Genomic DNA, 21,201 nt, shown 5'->3' on the forward strand with positions numbered 1-21,201 from the left:
ACTGCAGTCAGTAGTAGGCAAGATGACATATTACATTTGGTTCAAACTGAATGCCGCTCACATCACGGCTCCATTGCATCACTTGCATTGCAACAATGTGCCTTTTGTGTGGACCAAAGAGTATCATGATGCATTTCAGAAACTCAAAAATGCCTTGCTTAGTGACATAGTGGATTTTTCCCTGCCAAGCCAGTAGTTTTGCAAGCCGACGCTTCTTCCTACAGAATGAGCACTGTGCTTTTGAACAGAATTGGTGCACAAGACAGATCCATTGCTTTTGCCTGAAAGTTGTTAACTCAAACTCAGTGCAATTACTTTCAAATAGGAAAAGAGGCTCTCGCTATTGTGTATGGTGTGACCAAATTCCATCACTATTTGTAAGGTCGCAAGCTGTTTTCAGTGACAGATCACAAGCCTTTGCAGTCCTTGTCTTATCCACCAAAGCTGGTTCCTACAAGCACTGCTCAAAAATTGCAATGTTGGGCTTTGTTACTTTTGCAGTAACAGTACGACATTGTGGAGAGACCTACAACAGAACATGGCAATGCAGACGCCCTCTCTCACGTTCCAATTTTCTCAGACTCTGATTTTGACGCACCTGCTACAGTGTGTTGCTGAATCGGTGCTCAGGACTCAGAATTTCTGGAATCTTTCCCCTTGCACTACAGAAAAATTGCACAGGCCACGAAAGTAGACCCAGATTTCATGATTTTGTTGCATTATATTTGCACATCTTGGCCTCGTTTATCGAACAGTATTCAGAACTCAGTAGTGTGCCTATACTTTGCACGTTGGCATAAACTTTCAGTACAACAGGTGTGATTGTAGTTCAAAATGGCGGCGGGCAATTGCTTGTGCTTATTCCCAAAGCACTGCTCCACCACCAATATTGGGGGAATTGTTTGTACTAAACAGTTAGCACATCGGCACTGTACTTGGCAGGGCATGGATGCCCATATTGAACAAATTACATTACAGTGTCGTGAAAGCATGGAAAACCAATCCACTCCACCACAGACCTTTTCAGCTTGGCCTAAGATACAATTGCCATGGCAACGAGTGCACACTGACTTTGCAGGATCATTTTAGAACACTCGTTGGCTCATACTGGTACACTCTTTTGGCAAGTTTCCGCTTGTGATGCCTTTGTGAACTCTATCACATAACATTGTGTTGCCCTCAATATTTTGCATAGAAGGTTTGCCACTAGTACTTGTGTCAGACAATGGACCACAGTTCACTTCATGTGATTTTGAAAAGTTTTGTGAACGAAGTGGCATTCATCAGCTAACAAGTGCTCTGTTTCACCTCCAGCCCAACGGAAAAGCAGAACACTTCATACGCTCTTTTAAACAACAGATGTCCAAGCTTCACACCACCCACAAACAGGAACAGGCATTGCAATTCTTTCTCGCCTTCTGTCGCTCCTGCCCACAAGATGGACCATCACTGGTGGAACTACTGGACAGCTGCCGCCATCAGACGCTGCAACACTTGCTACACCTATCGCAGCATCCAGCGCCACCAATGGTCTGCAAGTATCGCTGTGCACCATGCGATCTAGTTCTTTTCAGTGTTTATGGCAACCATGGGCACTGGGAAAGAGGTGTGATCCAGGAATGCAGTGGCTCTTTTATATACTTGATTGCACGTCCCGATGGTTTGCAGCGCCGCCACCAGAACCAACTTTGTGCATGTCATTTGCCCCCCTGATTCTGCTGCTTTTCTTCCCCCAGATTCATGGTCTCATGGGACAGCGTGGCCTTCACAGCTGCCTGCTGGTGTCACCAGTGCAACCCAGGAGGATTGGATGGACGATGTGGTCTCACCCCCACCTTCTCCACTCGCCAGCCCAATGGACATGGACCTGCTGTCACCTTCATCACTCCAGGACATGCCCTCGGTCCTGAACATGTGGACTGGCAGCAGTTTTCCAGAGGATGTTCCTGTTCCTCGCAAGCCAGATTACAGGGTATGGTCAGGAGTACGCCCTTCTCCACAGTCACAGCTCCCGGCTCATCTCTTCATCCAGCATCCTGCCTCCCTCCTGCCTCACTTGCATCTTCCCTACACAACTACGGTACAGCATTTTGGAGGATGGGGTGGGAGGGGTGGGGGGGTGGGGGGGAGAGGAAGGGGTATGATGTGCTGGTGTAAGCTGTAACCAGCACACCGGTTGGCAAAGCCGTAGCACAAAGATAGATAGCATGCGCTGGATCAAGCGTGCCTATCGCAAGAGAGGTCAGAGACACACCGACAAGCAACACGCTGCCAATGCCATCTTGACAGCACGTATTTAGGCCACCGCCACTGACTGGACTGTCTCACTAACTCACACTCTGGTTTGGCATCTGTCAGTACATTCTCACTGACTCACTGAGGCTATGACAGTGCATCACGGCCAGATTTGTGACTGAAGTTTGTAATAGCAACATTACTGACATTGTCTGCAAGAAGACCATTACTGATGAGCTTGTACCACAACACACGGACTCTATTAACGTTAAGTAAATAAAGAACCGTATTAATCCTCATGTGCATTTATGTTGTAGAAAGAGGATACCAGCCACCCATAACACCATCCTCTCCCTTGCTTCCTTACTGTACAAGACTCTACAGTGGCAACGAGGACACTACAGAAAGGGATGTCAAAATTAAAATTACCTTTACAATCAATGTTAAATGAAACATTCCATACTGAGGCATAAGCCACCTACACATCACAGAAATAAAATACAGCAAACATGTAGAAACACCACAGACCTTAGTGATTTTTCAATTTATGTTATGCATTCAAATCACGATATAACCAAAAAATAACATAGTGAAACTGTGGTACATTCTCAAAATACCATAATGCTGTCCAAGATGATATCAAACTAGTGTGGAATAAAAATGGATGTTATTTTAACAGAGACTGATTTTTAGTCACACATTTATGTAAAAACTCTTAATATTTTTGAATATTTGTGAAGTAATTACATATCAGTTTCATACACTGTGAATTAGTGCAGTCATCTAAAAAGAAAATAAAGAGTGACATAAACCAGATCTATTATAATTAACAATCACCTGCATCAAATCATAAGGTGAAAAGTATCTCTGTCAGAAATGTATAAGTTCTTGTTTTCCTATAAATAATAAAGTTAAAAATCATATCTAAAAACAAAGATGATGTGACTTACCAAACGAAAGCGCTGGCAGGTTGATAGACACACAAACAAACACAAACATACACACAAAATTCAAGCTTTCGCAACAAACGGTTGCTTCATCAGGAAAGAGGGAAGGAGAGGGAAAGACGAAAGGATGTGGGTTTTAAGGGAGACACAAACTCTTTGCCTTTACAAATGTCTGCTTGTGTCTGTGTATGTGTGGATGGATATGTGTGTGTGTGCGAGTGTATACCTGTCCTTTTTTCCCCCTAAGGTAAGTCTTTCCACTCCCGGGATTGGAATGACTCCTTACCTTCCCCCTTAAAACCCACATCCTTTCGTCTTTCCCTCTCCTTCCCTCTTTCCTGATGAAGCAACCGTTTGTTGCGAAAGCTTGAATTTTGTGTGTATGTTTGTGTTTGTTTGTGTGTCTATCAACCTGTCAGCACTTTCGTCTGGTAAGTCACATCATCTTTGTTTCTAGATATATTTTTCCCACGTGGAATGTTTCCCTCTATTATAAAGTTAAAAATCAAACACATGTGTTAGCCAAGTGCAATATTAGATTTAAAAGAACCACGAGATCTATCATTAGTGTGCTTCCAGGTGTTCTGCTGAGTTGCTGTTTCCACTTTATGCACTGTATTTTGATGACGAGCCCAGCCATCTCCCATAGGTGCTGTGAGTTTTGCTGCTATGTGTACTCGTTGTCTGGAGTCCAAGCACACTGGCTGGTGTCCTAGTAGTTGATAGACATAACAGTACAACTCACTGCACCTGAGCAAGATGACTGACTCAGTTGTCTAAATATGGCGCATAAAATGGAAACAACAATTTGACAAAACACACTATTAATCAATTGCACTGACGAAACTTGAGGGATCAAACCAATAGATTTATCAAAAAGAAATGGAGAGTAGAAGGAGTGAAAGGCTAAGCAATAAAGATGTCTTTTGGAAAAAGAATCAATAAAATAGCTAATGGCACTGTTGTGCCAATACAGTGTAACAATATCAAGATAAGGATAACTGAAGCAAAAAATGAGGCTTTAGGAGAAAGGAAACTGGAACCCAGAAAACCTTGAATGACAGAAGAAATATTAAACCTAATTCAGGAGAGGAATATGCTCAGGAAGAAAAACAGTGCAGATGACTACATAAAAATTAAGTCACACCACATCCAAATGTAGAGAAGAAAAAAGAAAAATAGACCCAAAAGCATTGCTGAAGTGACAGAAGAAGAGCAGAAAAAGATAAAAAAGGACTAAAAATTTATAAGAATATAAGATACCTTAAGTACAAACCTAGAATGAAATCTGTAGTAGTTAAAAATAAAGAGTGTATGTCAGTCACAGACAGTGGTGAGAGATGTGTTTGTTGGGACAGAAAACATGAAAGAAGTATGTAATGATATGGAATTCCAGAATGAAAATAATCTAATTGAAGACATCAATGAGTGTGAAAGAGAAACAGAAGATCCTCCTATCATGAGACATGAATCTGAACACGCCCTTCAGGGACTCAAAGAATAAAAGCAATCGGTGTTGTTGACATTCCTGTAGAATTGCATAAGAACAGGAGAGACCAGTTATTCAGAGTAATAAATGATGGCTATGTAAGAGGAATCATGCCAGAAGACTCAAGACAATGCAAAACGATTACAATACCTAAAATACAAAAGACAGTTGACTGCACCAATTATAGAATAATATCAATGTTATCTAAGGTCTGGAAAATATTCATAACTACAGTTAAGAGTGATAAAAGGAAAATCAGATAAGTATACTGGAAAAGACAAATCTGGATTTAGAGAAGGCATATGAATAAGAGATGCAATTTTGACATAGTGCATACTTCTGGTGTGAAGATTGATATAAAACAAAGAACTTATCTCACTTCGTTGACTCCGAAAAAGATTTTGACGATGTTAACTGGGAATTACTCTTTAGAACTATGATAAGAAAAATAGGACTAGAAAAGGGTTAGACAAGGAAGCTCCATATCTCCATAATTGTTAAATGTGTTCACTGAGGAAACTATTCAGATAATGAAGGTGAAGACAAAGGGAATAAAAGCCAATAGAAAAAGGCTACATTGTATCAGATCTGCTGATGTCACAAGTTCTTAAATATAAGCAAATGAGTTTTATCTTTTAAGCTTTGGTGTATCCATACCTCAAATATGGATTTGAAGTATGGGGGGGTGCTGCTCCCAAGCATGTAAAGAAAGGCAGTAAGGATCATCTGCAAGCTCAGTTATAAAGAGTCTTACATAGGGGTTTCCAATTTTAAGAATCCACTAACACTGCCATCAGCATATGTTTATAAAACTGTACAACTAATATTAAAGTAAAAGCAGTACAATAGTCTAAATAGGGGCGTGCACATTTACAGTACTAGGAGAGACTATGATTGTCATCTGGAAAGACATAACACAAAAAGAGCAGACAACAGCCCCTATTACATGAAGATCAAATTTTACAAGAACTTGTAAAAAATTTAAAAAGCTCAAGTCGAAATTGCTTTGAGAAGGCCTTGAAGGAGTTTCTTACCAATAAATGCATTTCATAGTATTAAGGAATTTCTTTCCACAGATTAGAATACTTTCATTTGTACAAACACTTTTTATATGTACCAATAATATAGCTTTAATTTTTTATCTTTATTGTTTGCAATTTTTCCCACAAAGTTATGAGAGAAAGTGTAAAATATGTTCAAAATCCAAACAAATCCTTGCATTTGTCTATGGAGAATAAATAAATATGTAAATAGTTGCTGATTCAGAAAAAAAATGTTGCAAGTCCTATCAGACACTCATAAACTCTGAAAATTGAAGGCGAACAAATGAAAAACAAAAATACTGGCAGCATGGAAAGACAAGGGAGAAATTAAAACTAATATACAAATTGATGATTTCAGAATTGATCAGGTGAAACAAGTCTGTTATCTTGGTCGTACAATCACAAAGTACAAGAGAAACTGATGGAAGTGAAGAGAAGGATTGCATCAGAAAAACAGGCATCTGTGACTAAGAAAAACATTTAAGTCAGTAAACATATGAATACAGATTGCAGAAAACTCCTTTGCAAAATCATTTGTAAGGAGTACACTGCTCAATGGAAGTGAAAGTTGGACTCCATGTAAATTGGAAAGAAACTGACTTGACGCCACTGAAATGTGGATATTGCGGGAAATGACATGAGAAAATTACTAAAGAAAATTGAACAGAGAAAAATAAAATTTACTAGCTATGTCATCAGATGGAACACATTAATCATTAACATTCCTGAAGGGAAAGTGCTAGGAAAGAAAAGAACAGGGCAGTATAGGGTGAAGTATTTGGAAAATATTGAGAAGGTATAAGATATGACAGTTACATGGAACTGAAATGAAAAGCCAGTGACAGGAAAGAGAGGCGGCACTAACAAGTCATTAGTTTTCAGAATGCAGAAAAGAGGGGTTGCATTGAGAAGTCGTTAGTCTTTAGAATGAGTATGTATGTAGTACAGACATGAACAATATGAGTAATCTAACACGGTTTGTCAAACAACAGGTTACCAAAATAAAGAGTACATACAGAATTCAGCCTTGTTTCCAGCTGACTGCCACGAGCCAGTGCCATTCCAGCCCAAGAATCCAGACGAATTGGGTTAACACAGACATCTAGCAGGTAGTGACGAATTGCTTTAGGCTAAAATTAAAAACAAAGTTGGAGCACACAGTGATCATGAATACATTTATAAGAGGAAGTTATAACAAATAGTATATTACAAACCCAATCATTGTTTTTGAAATAATAATCCCCAAGAAGATAATATATGCTTGCTATCTTCGGAGAAAGTCGTACATAAGTATTTGGTGGGCATGGTATTTCCTTCAGGTGCCCCTCAATATACTGGCTCATTCGATCCACCAAGAGAACTGAAGAGAACATTCAAACCACAACAATAATTTCACTATAACAGCATATTACACAAAATATTTTTACACCTATAATATAATCTGAAAATAGCAAAATACAGAGTTCACTTTATAAGATAACAATCAAGTGACTGCCAGACTGCACAAATCAGCACTATTACAAACTACAAGCACTCCACAGATATTTCTTTCAACTATGGTATTAAAAAGTTTATTGTATAAGCCACTGCAGCAAAGTAATTTTAGGCAGCATAATTGATAATTATATATACAACAATTTTAAGTCATTAACCAAAGCAAGTCTCATAAGTTTGTACGAAGTTACTACACAGATCAATGTAAAGGCTTATTTATAAGATCCACGATTTGAATAAGGACATTTTATATGCTAATATAGCAAAATGGAGTACCACATAACTTTCTCAGCATGCTACTTGTTAACACATTCAGGTATACAGCAAATAACAAGAAAAATATTAACTGAAATATTATATTTAACTTTACAAATGTAGCATGTAGTGCGATACACCATTCAGCCTGATTCACTTCTAATCTTCACACCTCAGTGATCACTGCTGAATATCAAAAGCATGTAAACACACGATTGTTCCTGCCCAAATATACATTTAAATTGTTAATTGAGTTATGGTAGTATTTAATGTGTGAATAATTGTCTTCTTACGTGTCTGTGATACCTCTGAGTCCACATCTTGAGTACTGTGGGGGAACAGTGCCCACAGTCAGCATAGTCCTGTACACTGCTGTGTGTACAGTAAGCAACATTGCTCCAGGGTATGACACTGCTCATAGCCTCCAGCAATAGAGAATGACAAAAGAGTACACATTTCCTATAATGTCTTTTAAGTTAAGAATGATCAATGTGGTTCCAAAATGGAGAGTTTGTTAAAATGCTATACTATTCACACTGTCTATAGTCACAATGACTATAGTAACACCCCGTATACAATGTGGTTGCTGGCCTCCTCCTTATACAGATGTGACAGTGGCTGTCATGTAAAAGGCATTCAGTTCATTGCTGTACAAAGCAATGTTTCCTCCTCATATCTGCTTTGAGAGTTAATCGTTTCTGGGACAGAAAGAGAAAGAGAGAGAGAGAGAGAGAGAGAGAGAGAGATATCAAAAATTGAACAACATTACAATGCAGAGGGTTGGAAGCTCACTATAATGTGGAACTTGACCATAACAAGGTTAAAGAAGCACATGCTACACATCCAAAACAAAAACAATGCCTTATATGGCAATGCGTTGTACTACAGCGAGCCACAGCTGTATCATAGAAATATAAGGATGAGGCCAACAACCTGAGAGAAGCCAGTTACCATTTGACTGATGGCAGAGCAGCACTCGGAAAAGCTTGTGGTTTTAAGATTACTTTGCTTTGCTAGAAATCCAAGAAGATTTTATTCATAATACAAGTAATTTTACCAAAAGTGAAAAATATATAGAATTTACATTGAATATTTGTTCTGAAATTCTACAACTTGGGAATCAGCATTTTCTAATTGCTGTACGTAGTGCTTACAGAACAAAATAACAATTTCTTTTGTTTATTTTATCTTTGACAGTGTACATAAAATTTTTTATTGTGGTATTTCAGCGATTCCCAACCTTTCTTATACTATTACCTCCCGAGTGTCATCAGATATTAGCTACCGTATTTACTCGAATCTAATCCGCACTTTTTTCTGGTTTTTGTAATCCAGAAAACCGCCTGCGGCTTACAATCGAGTGCAAAGTAAGCGGAAGTTCTGAAAAATGTTTGTAAGTGCCGCCACAACTAACTTCTGCCGTCGAATATATGTAGCATTACACGGGCATGCTTTGCAGGCACAAAGATAAATACTGGTGCCAAAACCTCTGAGTCAGTAAATAAATTGAAAAAAAGGTGGAAGACGAGCTTTTTTTCTCTGCCCCGTGTTTCGACCACTACATTTTCATACATTATCGAACGAAGTAAATACAAATTCCGTATTGTTCATCTTCGAATGTAGCAGTATTTCAATGTAGTATGAAAATCCGACTGGCAAGACTGTTTGGGATGTTTGTCAATATGGCCAACTCTACGTTCTGAATTTTTTCCTACCTATGAAAAGAGATGGTTGCTAATAGGAACTTTCATGAATTGTGAATCACATGCAATATTGTCTTCACCATAAGAATAATATGAATATAAACATTTTGTCATGTATTCTTTCGTGTTTGCTGCTATCTCATTTAAATCCCGTATGCCTAATAAATTACGAAACTTGTGTGAGACAACAGCAAACGCGGAAGAATATACATATCATGTCATGTTTATATTCGTATTATTCTTATGGCTAATAGTGATACAGTCAGAAATGAAGCACGGCAATTGACTAGATTTTTAAATCTAAGATGACTCTAATTTCTGTGCAGAATGTAATGTACAAAAGAGGCGTCTGCAAAGATTTTCAAATGGCGAAAATTTTTAGCTAAACTCTCGTTCAGAACATCTTCTATCATACGCAGTCTATTATTTGGTTCTTGTTGATCATTATCAAAGAAAGCAGCAGTGTAAGTAAGAACAAATAGCAGTCTCATGCCATTGTTTCGCTAATGAGACAATTCTTCTGTTTCTTTTTTTTTTCTTTTTTATTTATTTATTTATTTATTTATTTTTTATCGTAAGCGGCGGTAGCGCGCACAGAAGCCAGCCATGTCACGAGCGGCGACAGGTCGTAAACACACATTATCAGAATGCGACAAACAATGCACGACACAGTACAATAATGCATTTTCAGCTTAGAGTGATGTAAAAACCTATACCAAAGAGAACGGCACTTACCAGATCAAATAAAAATAAGCAATCGATTCAAACCAGACGAAGCACGTGAAAAAAGAAGGGTACCCATATAAATTCGGACGGAGTGCCTGACGCATAGCAATGGCTACATGGTAAAGCTTAACTGCTAAGCTTACGACTCGAACCAAACTATTGTAGCTGTATCGTCATTCATTCGACCTAAATTGTGTCTCATATTACAATGGACCAACTTTGTTTCGATTTGGAGGTGCGGCCTAAAACTTTTCTCTCCCTTGAATTTCGAGTCTCAAATTTCAGGTGCAGCTTAGATTCGAGTAAATACGGTAGTACTCCGTCCCCGCAAATCACCAACTTTAGTGCCTAACTAAACTTCGGAATGAAAAAGAATTTTCTTTGAACACTTTCCCTTTTACAGTGATGAAAGATAAATGATATTTACTTTTTGTTAGTGTTTTATTATGCCACAAAATAATAATCAATGACAAAATTGGTACAAAATTTGAGTTGTTCTCAGTCAGTGCACATTGTAAATCAAGGTCCATAGCCATTCATTTCCTTGTTTTAATTTCATTGCAGCCTGTTTAGTTGTCTAAAGGAGTTTGGAATGCCACAGAAGTTCATCAGTCTGGAAAAGATCTGCCCGAGTAAATCGTGTGGTAAGGTGAAGATGGAAAACAGATTAACAGGTGACTTTGAAATTGGAGAGCTTGTCAAAAAACAGTATTAGACCAAAATTGCATAAGCTGAGTTAGTGCTGCAATCTTTCAGGGTATATATGAAAGTGTCTGTTGATAATATTTTGTTGGCTAAAAGGGCATTAGTCCTACAGAAAACAAGGGTTATAACATAGGTAATTCTGGAAAAACAGCATTGGTCCAACGTAATTCCGGGAAAAACAGCACTAGTCATGGACACCTGCTGCTTTTGCATGAAAAAGTGGCGCATGGTGCTGCAGTACAGTAGCAAGCCCTGAAACTAATCTTGTCAACAGAAATGTTGTGTTTTTTGTAAAGATGTGCTGTCCTTCCAGGTTCCATTGTTTGTGAGAAGGTTTATAACCAAGAATGCAATGGAAAACCTGAAGGTTATGATGGCCTTTATGTAAGAAGAGGATGATACATACAAGAGACCTCATACGTTAAGACGAAAGTGGCTGGGACAGAACATACAAACCATGTGGGCCAAACCGAGTAACAGGAGCTGAGTGCAGGTAAGAAATAAGACAATTTCCCACATGTTTATTGTGCAATTTGCATCCCATTGTTTGTGTTTACATAGTGATTCATTTGTAAAAAGTGCATGCTGTGTTGTACTTTGCAGCAGTATTAGTGTCACGTAACCTCATACTGAATGTGATTTCATTTTCAGGTGCATGCGCTTTCACTGTTTTCAGAAGATAGAACATGATGGAAGACAGCATATCCTTCAAACGTTTAATGTACTGCAAAACAAAAATGATCAAGATTCTCACTTGGCTGAACTGATAAATGTACATCACATATTTCAAAGATGTCCCTGTGCTGCAGAATCCAGTAGCAAAGACCACTGTGCTGCTTATACATACAAAGTAAGGTTCGATGGCAGGATATGCCAATTTGTCTGCAAGCATTTATACGCCTTCATGGCATAACACCTGTGTGTGTGCATGGACTCCAAATGTCTTTGTTAGTTAATGGCACGCCCTCCAATGTTATGCGTGCCAAGTATGGCAACTGGCCAAATGCATACCCATCAGTAGTGACACATCTTATCATGTCTCACATACAATCATTTCCTGCCTGGCAGTCTCATTATTTGCTCGAACACAATCCCAATGTGACATATCTAGTGGAAGATATGTCAGTGAAAAGGTTTTACAGAATGTTTCTGACACAGTATCAACTGAATATTCCTTACAAACTGTATTGGCATGTCTTCTTCAATCATAACATTAAGTTCGGCTTTCCACAGTCAAACACATGCAAGTTTTGAGATTCGCTGCAACAGACAGAACAATCCAGAGTTCACCCTGAAAGGCAAACAGATGTTAAAAAGGGAAGGAGCTTCACTTGTGCAAAGCAGAAGCATTCAGACAACAAAAGAGAACATTCAAGACAAAGCCCCAAACTAATGAGGTAACATGCATTAGCATTGATTATATGCAAAACCTTCCACTGCCACACATTAAACCAATGCTATCTATTATTTCAGGCAGCTCTGGTATTATGTTTTTGGTTTACACTCCCTAGCTGATGACCGAGTTACTACGTTTACTTATCAGCCGACAGGAAAAATGGAGACAATGATGTTACATAAACACAATTTACCTATCTAAAATATCTAAATTATGATTCTGAACATCTAGTTCTAGTAAGTGATGGTGCATCTGGACAGAACAAAAACCATGTAATGGTGTATTTCTTGTATTTTCTAGTGCATACCTTGAAAATGTTTTGTAGCATAACGTATTCATTTCCAATGTGGGGACACAGCTACCTCCGAATGATCAAGACTGTGCTCCGAAAGGAAAACAGAAAAGAAACGGAATGCAGCAGAACTTCCTAAGATTGGATGGAAGTAATATCAAGATCACAACAAAATCCATCACCATTCAATGTACAAGAAATGGAATATAGTGATTTAATTGATTTCAGAGCTACTTTGGCCCCATACTTTCTGAATTGTCAAACACCTACAAAGCAAATTAAAACAGTGAAAATGTTCAAGATAGAGCAGAGATGTCCAGCTGTAAAACTCAAGGATACATATTCAGGTCTGTGGAGGACCAGTATCATTCGCAATAGCATTCCACTTTTACATGAAATTGAACTAAAACCAGTAGACCATGCAAAGTTACCAATATGACCAGCCAAGATTGTGGACATGCAAAACTTGATGAAATATTTGAGCAAGCACAACAACAGAGCATTTTATAAGAAACTATGCAGGGCACCTGAAGGCAATAATGAAGAAGATGGCAGTGGGTGTGATGAATGAGCGGCTGACAGCAGCTGTTCTACAAATCTAAACTGCACGGATTGCAGGTTTAGTTGATCAAAATGGTATTCACGACTGCTTGATTAAGAGTGTGCGGTCTAATTGTGTTACATAGGGTTATGTATAATAAGCTCTCTAAATGCAATATAATTTTTCTACGTTTCTCACCTACTATTATAATTATGGATGCATCATAGCATAAAAAATGTGTTTATGAATCCATATTTTTCAAGCGTAAATGACATATATCCATCATAGTTTTTGTTCTCGTGTACGAAATATAACATTTCATATCTTTACAAATGCATACTATGTTTATTACTGTGTAAACGTATCCTTGTGCAATGCCAAATTCCATGTGTATAGCTGCATTATGATTGTGCACAATTTCGTCTCATTTCCCAAAAACTTGATTTTTGGACTAATGCTATTTTCCAAAAAGCCCCTCAATTGTGACAGGTCTCAGTTAAGGAGATAGTTTATCTTCTACCCTGTTCTGTTTTGGCCTAGAGATGATCATATGTAGACTTTTAAATGGAACTTTGAAGGAACCCAAGTCGAAGGGAAGAAGCTGGCATATCTAACCTATGCAGATATCTGCTTAATCAGAAGCTCTGAAAAAGATCTGAAACAAATGGCTACTCATATGTGAAGCAAAGACGGATTACCTTTATAGTCAACATAATCGTCTTGAGAGAACTGACTAACTGTATATGAGTAGATATTTAAGATAATTCATATTTATTGTTCTGTCTTAGTTGAACACTTTTTTAATTTGATTCCATATTTGGATCACTCTGGATCGTCTTCAGATATAAAATAAAATAAAACTAAATCAGTACCATTTAGTATTTTGCAATAATATAAAAAAATAATTATACATAAATGTAAAATTTACCCAAGTAATTGTTTCAGCAACCCGACTTGTAAACTCGGAACAACAAATCAGAGTACTGTATTTTGCAACTGTGGTCAATGTTTTAAATAAGTAGATGTTGGAGGTAGCGGGTTGAAAGGGGGAGGGAAATGGAGTGAGGCTGATTGGAGGTGGGGAAAGAGAGAAAGTGATGGGGACCTCATGAGATTAATAAGAGATGTCGTGTTAACATTATATAATGTATAATCATGTAAAAATTCTTGTTGAAATATTAATTGTGTTGAACAAAGCATATGTAAGATGTGAGCAGTATAAAATAGGGAAATTTTTAAATGAATCGAAGACGGATTAGAAGCGGGCAAAGAAGTTAAGGGGGAAGGGGGATATACAGTTGCAGGGATGCTATGGGGTCAGTAAAAGAGAGTCTTATACTAAAGTTTCAAAAATTCAATAATGTAAAACTTCTGTTAGCATACCAGAATGGAGCCATAAAACTTTAAAGGGAGGATACAATAGTAGATTTTAAAACTGGAAATAAAGTAGTGAAAACTGAATAAGCATCTGAAGATATTCAAATTGTGAAATTTTGGAAGTGTAAAGTCGTAAGTTCTTACTCTGAAAGTATAAAAATAAAATTGTATAAAGATTGTTTTGTTAAAATATTAAAAGTACAGGCCTAGAACAATGGATGTATTAATACCAAAACACATAAAGTTACATAATTACATAAGTGGCATTATGTAGAGCACCTAGAACTGCTTGAAGTTTCATTAAATATTGTTTGTTAGGAAATGGAAACATACGAGGTAAAAAATTTTTGGAACTTCAGCATAAGACTGTCTCTTACTGACCTCATAGCATCCTTGTCACTCTCCCCCCCCGCCCTCCTTTTCTGCCTTCTTTCTCCGCTCTCAATCTTCCCTCGATACATTTTGTAATTTCACTATTTTATACCTCTTACGTTTTGCAAACACATTGTTCTACACTATTAGTGTTCAACGAGAAGTTTTACATAATTATACATTCTAGAATTTTGACATGACCTCTCTTTTTAAACTCATGACACCCCACCACTCCCTCCCTGCTTCTTTGTCCCTCCTCCAGTCGGTATCACTCCATTTCCCTCCCCCTTTCCTCTCCTTACCTCCAACATCTATCTATTTAAAAGATTAACTGCAGTTGCAAAAACGCAAAAAACAAAAAAAAATTGCTGATGCAATTAATTTGGTAAATTCTAAATTTGTGTACAATTATTTTCTTTTCTACTATTGTAAAATATTAGGTGGTACACATTCAGTGTTATTTTATTTTAGTTCTGAAGATGATCCACAGTGATCAAAACATGTATTGAATCAAAAAATTGTGCAACTGAGACAGAACAATAAATGAGAATTATCTTAAATATATACAAATTATCTAGTTCTGACTATTTGACAACATCAGGATGGAGTACTCATAAGCAAGACTTTCATAAACTTCTCTTATTTGAGAGAAAAGTACTGTGGAAGATCTTTCATCTGATGTTGGACGCAAACAACAGTGAATGGAGGATCAGACAACCACGAGTTAGACGAACTGTACTGAGATGCCAATGTAACAGGAATCATAAGAAGATGCATAAGAAACTACAGTGGGCTGGTCATGTAGGTCAGAAGGAAGACAACAAGTGGCCAAGGAAGCTCCTGAATTTCTTACCCACAGGCAGGAAGCCACCAGGAAGACCAAGGAAAAGGTGGAGGGATGGCCTCCATGAAGACCTGCAACAGTCAGTGACAGGGCAGCGAGATGGACAGAAGACAATGGAGAAGGAAACTGAGCCTGATCACATAAAAGTGAAAGTAACTAAATATTGCTATCATAGTAAAAAATCTACTTTCACATCTATAAATCTTGAATGTCAGATGTTTTTTCCAAGAGTTGTGTTTGGGTGCTGTGCGGGGGAATTGTTACTAGGAAACTAGTGCAGTTTGCTAATCCGTGCCTACAAGCCACCCATCATTCATCTACCCATCAGCAGATGGGTGGTTGCATTTCTGAAATGTAATAAGTTACAAATCATATGCTCCTAAATATTTTGACTTCTCCAATATGCATGAAATTGGTAGGTTATGGCAGCATAACACAGCTTGAATTCTATATGTAACATGTGGTATCTCAGTTTTATTTTGCATCTCTATCATAGCAAATTCAAATTCATATAGATCTGTGATATTTTATAGATGTTGTCATCTATAATAAATAATACAAAGATTTATATCACCCTTTGTGTTATTTTATCTATTTCCTTTCAAACATGGAGACACCACCAGATATGTTAGTTCACATTCATCAGCAAAAAGAAACAGAAGCTTTTGTCATGAGCTCTGCCATTAACAATATCTGCCATTACGTGTGGCACACTAACTATTATTTTATGTAGCTAATTAATTGAAGTAATCTTGTGAAGAAGTGTAAGAAAAATGTATACTTGAAGCATTACACATTATGGATGTTTGAAGGAAAATAAATACAAACCGGAAAATGGAACTTTTAACTTTTGTGTCTTCTGTATTTTAATACTCAAAAGAGATTTCTATGTTCCCAGAACCATGACCATAGAGGAGCAAAATAAGAGAAATATTTTGTAACATTCTCTTTCCCATGAAATAGGTGATGCAGTCATTTAATAAAAACTTTACATGGGACTCACTGCACAAGAATAAATAAAACAACAATTACTGTATATGTGTTAAACAAGGACATTACAAATATACATAAATTGTAACATCACCAGATAAACTTATAACAACATGGAAAGTTAAGTCATGCAGAAAGAACATTAAAACTATAGCAAGTCATCCAGAATTTCAGATTAACAAAGTTATTGAATTTTTAGTTGGCAAACCACCCTTCATAAAATTTTCTATGTATCTAAATACTGTTTTTTTATAAATAATGTTCTGTTTACTTTTAAGGGCTTTTTTATTTGTCCTGTGTTAGTTGATGGTGATGTTCTGGGCTGCAAAGTCATGCTCCATGAAACTTTCAGAAAGTCTGAGCCAAATCAGGAGCTTTTCTGCAGATATTCAATGCAGCTCTAGACAGAACTTTAGGAACAAAAAACGGCATGATCACACAAGATGGAGGACCACCAGCAACTAACATGAAATTTTCAGTATAGGATCATAGGTTTAAAAAATCCTTAAATGTCAGCAAGACTCAACTGAACCAGGAGCGTCTCTGAAGATGATCAATGTAGCTCTGGATGAAATGTCAGAAACAAAAAAGTCTCATGGAGAATGACCATACAACCCAGAAAATTTAACAATAACTAAGACAACTAGTCATGAAAACATTCATTGTAAAATTCCATGCTATTGTCAAGCAATTAATTGCACTTGAATAATTTTGTAACTAATAGGACCAATCAAGCCTTCTATGTTATAATGATTTCAGAAACTGCATCGTTACCTGTTTTCAGATTGGGAAGGTTTAAATACACATGAAAAAATGTCCAACAATAAAATATATAGTTAATATTATTAATAGTTCACCTGGGTCACTTTGCTGAGGCACAAGCTGTATGATACGCTTAAAGAGGACTTCAACGTCTGCTGTTATTGATGCCACTCTGTATGAGTCAAACTCTGGCAGCTGTACTGGTTTGTAAAACTGGAATATCTGCACTGCCCTTTCCCAGGTCAATGATATTTGGGGTACCCCATGATCCTGAAGGTAGCGTGCCTAGGATGAATGGGAAAGTTGGTAAATTATTCATTTAAAATCTTAGTGGATACTTTTATGGATGTATCTAAATCTGTCATTAACAACAGTACAAACTTGCCAAGGACACAACCAGAATTTAAAAAAAGGGAATTCTGAGTTTCTGAGTTAAATTAATGTGTGGAGAGAACACTGCAAATATTGTGTTGTAATTACTACTGTGCTAACAGCTATTATTATTATTCACCAACAGCAGCTTTACACCATTTCTGACTATCCTAAACCTTACCCACATCTGTTCAATCAAATGTTGCAGGAGTTCATATTTTACAAGCATTTATTGTTTACCACCTATTTAAAAATATCTCATATGTTAAACAGCACATTTTAACTGAATATCATGCAAAGATCTTTACTTTTACAAGCAGTTACAAATATTTTGCTCAATGGAGTGAATCTGTGTGGAGGTAAAAGCTAACATATAACACGTTCAATCTTTATATATTATTCAACTGCAGTGAGGTAGTGTCACTTGTGGTACACACAAAAAAATGATCATTAATAATAGTATAGCAATAGAAATGCAAGCATACCTTTGCTTTTTTGCTTGGATGTGCATAAAGGCAATAGAAGATTTGCTCCATATATGGGACAAGTTGCTCACGTAACAGACACAATTCAGGAGTGTGGATTTTTGGTATAACAACATCCATTGTATGAAGCAGAAGTGCACCCTCATTAGAGCAACACCATGAATGTCTGTAAACATAGTTCATCTACTCATATTCAGTTTTCAAAGAATTTAATAAATTTATATAATAAGCAAAGACAAATAAAACACTGTCTAGTGTGGACTGAAGATGATTTAAGACGGGATGTGTCATCACTTATCTGGCTGGAAATAAAACTTATTCTTAGAAGACACTGAACAAAGAGACAATAATTTCTTTTCCAAAGCACAGGAAGCCTTGGAAAGACACACACAATTTCTGTTTTTCAAGATGTACTTATTGTGAATTTAAATGTTGCCCATACTGAATGCAGAAAAAAATCTTGAGGGAAGGGGAGAGTCGGAGTACAAGCTTGAAAAACTACAGGCAAGGAAAATGTAAGAGAAAAGGCAAGATACAGTACACAGTTCTAACGTAAGTGGAGAGGAAAGAAAGGCTAACGTATTATGAAGGAAGAAGCTATCAAAAAGATTATTACAAAAGAGATATTGCTTAAAGCACAAATTTAAAAAAATAGAACAATAGTAGAAATTATCTATAGGCCACAAAATTGTAAAAATAAAGGTAGATAAAAGGGGGAGATGCAATTTACAAAACACCAGTCAACAGTCGAGAGGAGTGGGAGCAATGTGTGAGAGAGATGAAGATGATATACGAAATTAGCAAAATTAGCAAAGATTAGTGGATTAGCAACAACATTCAGAATGTTTTATGTCAGAAGAAAGAATTCAATCTATTTGGTTGTGCTGTCTGATCAACCAATGGGTGACCCTATTTGGCAGCAGAGACTGTTTGGTGATGACATTCATGGAGACTGGCAGCGGAGACAGTCTGCAAGAGGTTATCTTTAGATGTCCCATAAACTGTGAGATCATTTGAATGCTACCTTCAAATAACATAGGTAAATTATCCCAAAAATTATATTCTATGCTATAAATTATATACTATGCTCCAGACTGAACGCTGAAAGGCATAACCAGTCTTAAATTATTATTATTATGATGATGATGATGATGATGATGATGATTATATTCAACTCAAGGCAATACAGCTATGAAACTCAATTCCATGAGACACAAAATGGAAAGTTGTCCACATTTGTGTGTCCCCAACCTCATTGTTAATGAATTTTAACTTTATGGAAGTTCAAGCAGTACTTCAGCGTCTTCATCTAACAGGTAAGATTCAGGGAACTTTTCAATTCACAGAAAGCAACACATTTGTAGGCCTTGATCTCTTCAATACACTAGGCTTCACAATCTGTGAAGGATTAAATCAGATTCATACTGATGTTCCAACTGAATGGTTACAAAAACAATTGCAAAAATAAGACTTTTTTTTCAGAAGCAACAAGTAGCATTGTAAATTAGATGACACCCATCACACTGAAGCCAAACCCTGAGCCAAAATTTTGTAAAATATGCACTATTCCCTTTATGTTAGGTGATAAAGTCAAGCAGGAACTTGACTGCCTAGATCAGTGGTAGTCAACCTAGCCCCTACTAACCACTAGTGGGCATTGCAACTTTTGATAGTGGGCAGTATGTAGTAAGACCTTTAAAAAAAAATCATTATATTTTCAAAAAATTCCCCCAGACAGTTCTCATTTCAGAAGACATACTATTTGTATTGCCCATGCATAAGTTTACTTCACATAACATAAGTGAAACTACATGATACTAAAAGTATGACCACAAACAAAAAAAGCCTCATCACAGAATAGCTCGGGCATCTTCTCCCGCACCACCCAGTTATAAATACGTAGAGCTGGTATCTGGTACCCAATCCATGGTGCATGAGAGGCATGCCCAGTAACCAACACACAACACAGGCTTTTTTGTTTGCATCTGCACTGGTCAGTATGCAGTTAGATTTGTGAGAGTGAGCATGTGCCTACAGTTTCAAACAAAATATTGCGAAATACTGTGAGCCCGTGTTTCAAAAAAATAAATACATTTATGGCAATTTGCCAGAGTATCTGAAGGTGGGTTTCATAGAATCTTTTATAAATAAACAACATCCACTGTGTTTATTGTGCCATAAAATATTATCCAATAAGACAACGAAGCCAACTCGATTGCGAGAACATCTTTCTACAAAGCATCCAAATGTCAAGGACATACTCACTGAATATTGTCCGGAAATACACAAAAAAGTTCTTAAGTGTTCAACAACCAGCGCATCATTGAAGAAGCAACATGCAACGAATGGAGACGGCTTAATTGCCACTTACTGCATTTTATAATTGATTACAAAAAGTGGTGAAAGCTATAATATTGGAGAAACTGTAATAATACCCTCTATGAAAGGATTTACCTCAATAGTAACATGCCAGAGTACACCTGGAATTCTAAAAATGTTGCCTCTAAGTGATAGCACAGCAAAGTAACAAACTGAAGAAATGGCAATTAATGTTGGAAGAAACCTTGTACATATTCTTTAAAACTCTTCATTTTCCATGCAAGTCAACAAGTCTAGTATTGTAGATAATAATGCTTTATTGATGGCACATGCCTTTTTATTTTGACAAAAGCAATAAATTTTGAGAAGAAATGCTATTCACAGTAAATCTCACTGGATTATCTTAATACTGTGAAATCATACTTTACAAAAAATAATATTCCTCTGAAATACTGTTGCATGCGTCAATGGTAGGTCACTATCATGGATTTGTCACTTATTTGAAGGATGTTTTATGTATTCACTGTGGGAGGCACAGATAACATCTTGTAGGAAAATATCTAAGTACAAGTCTCCATTCATCCTTAACTATAATAATTCAAGCCATAAACCAGATCAAATGCAATTCAAAAAGTGATTGGAAACTTCAACAGCTTTACCAGGACAGTAATGAAGATGTTATTAGGTTTCCTTTAGATACAGAAGTTCAGTGGCTGTGAAAGGGTACATCTTTGGCGAATTTTGTAGCATTAAATAATAGTGTCATGCCATTTTTGAAAGTTATAATTATACCAATCTGTGTCACCAGGTAAAAGCAGTAAAGAAAGATGACTTTTATTTTGTAGGTATATTCA

The 21,201-nt window shown here is 36.9% G+C and overlaps 1 protein-coding gene across 2 annotated transcripts in view; it reads right to left on the reverse strand.

Moving 5' to 3' along the window:
• Nucleotides 1–21,201, reverse strand: part of LOC126168524 (calcineurin-binding protein cabin-1-like) — a 254,871-nt gene that overhangs the window by 85,418 nt on the left and 148,252 nt on the right. For both annotated transcript variants that reach the window (XM_049920564.1, XM_049920563.1), the window contains 4 exons: nucleotides 18,029–18,194; nucleotides 17,267–17,456; nucleotides 6,929–7,074; nucleotides 6,731–6,844 (listed from right to left, as the gene is read on the reverse strand). In XM_049920564.1, coding sequence (XP_049776521.1) covers nucleotides 6,731–6,844; nucleotides 6,929–7,074; nucleotides 17,267–17,456; nucleotides 18,029–18,194 — 616 coding nt within the window. The remainder of the gene's footprint in view (nucleotides 1–6,730; nucleotides 6,845–6,928; nucleotides 7,075–17,266; nucleotides 17,457–18,028; nucleotides 18,195–21,201) is intronic.

Source organism: Schistocerca cancellata, chromosome 1 (genome assembly GCF_023864275.1).
Source record: "Schistocerca cancellata isolate TAMUIC-IGC-003103 chromosome 1, iqSchCanc2.1, whole genome shotgun sequence".
Classification (NCBI taxonomy): domain Eukaryota; kingdom Metazoa; phylum Arthropoda; class Insecta; order Orthoptera; family Acrididae; genus Schistocerca; species Schistocerca cancellata.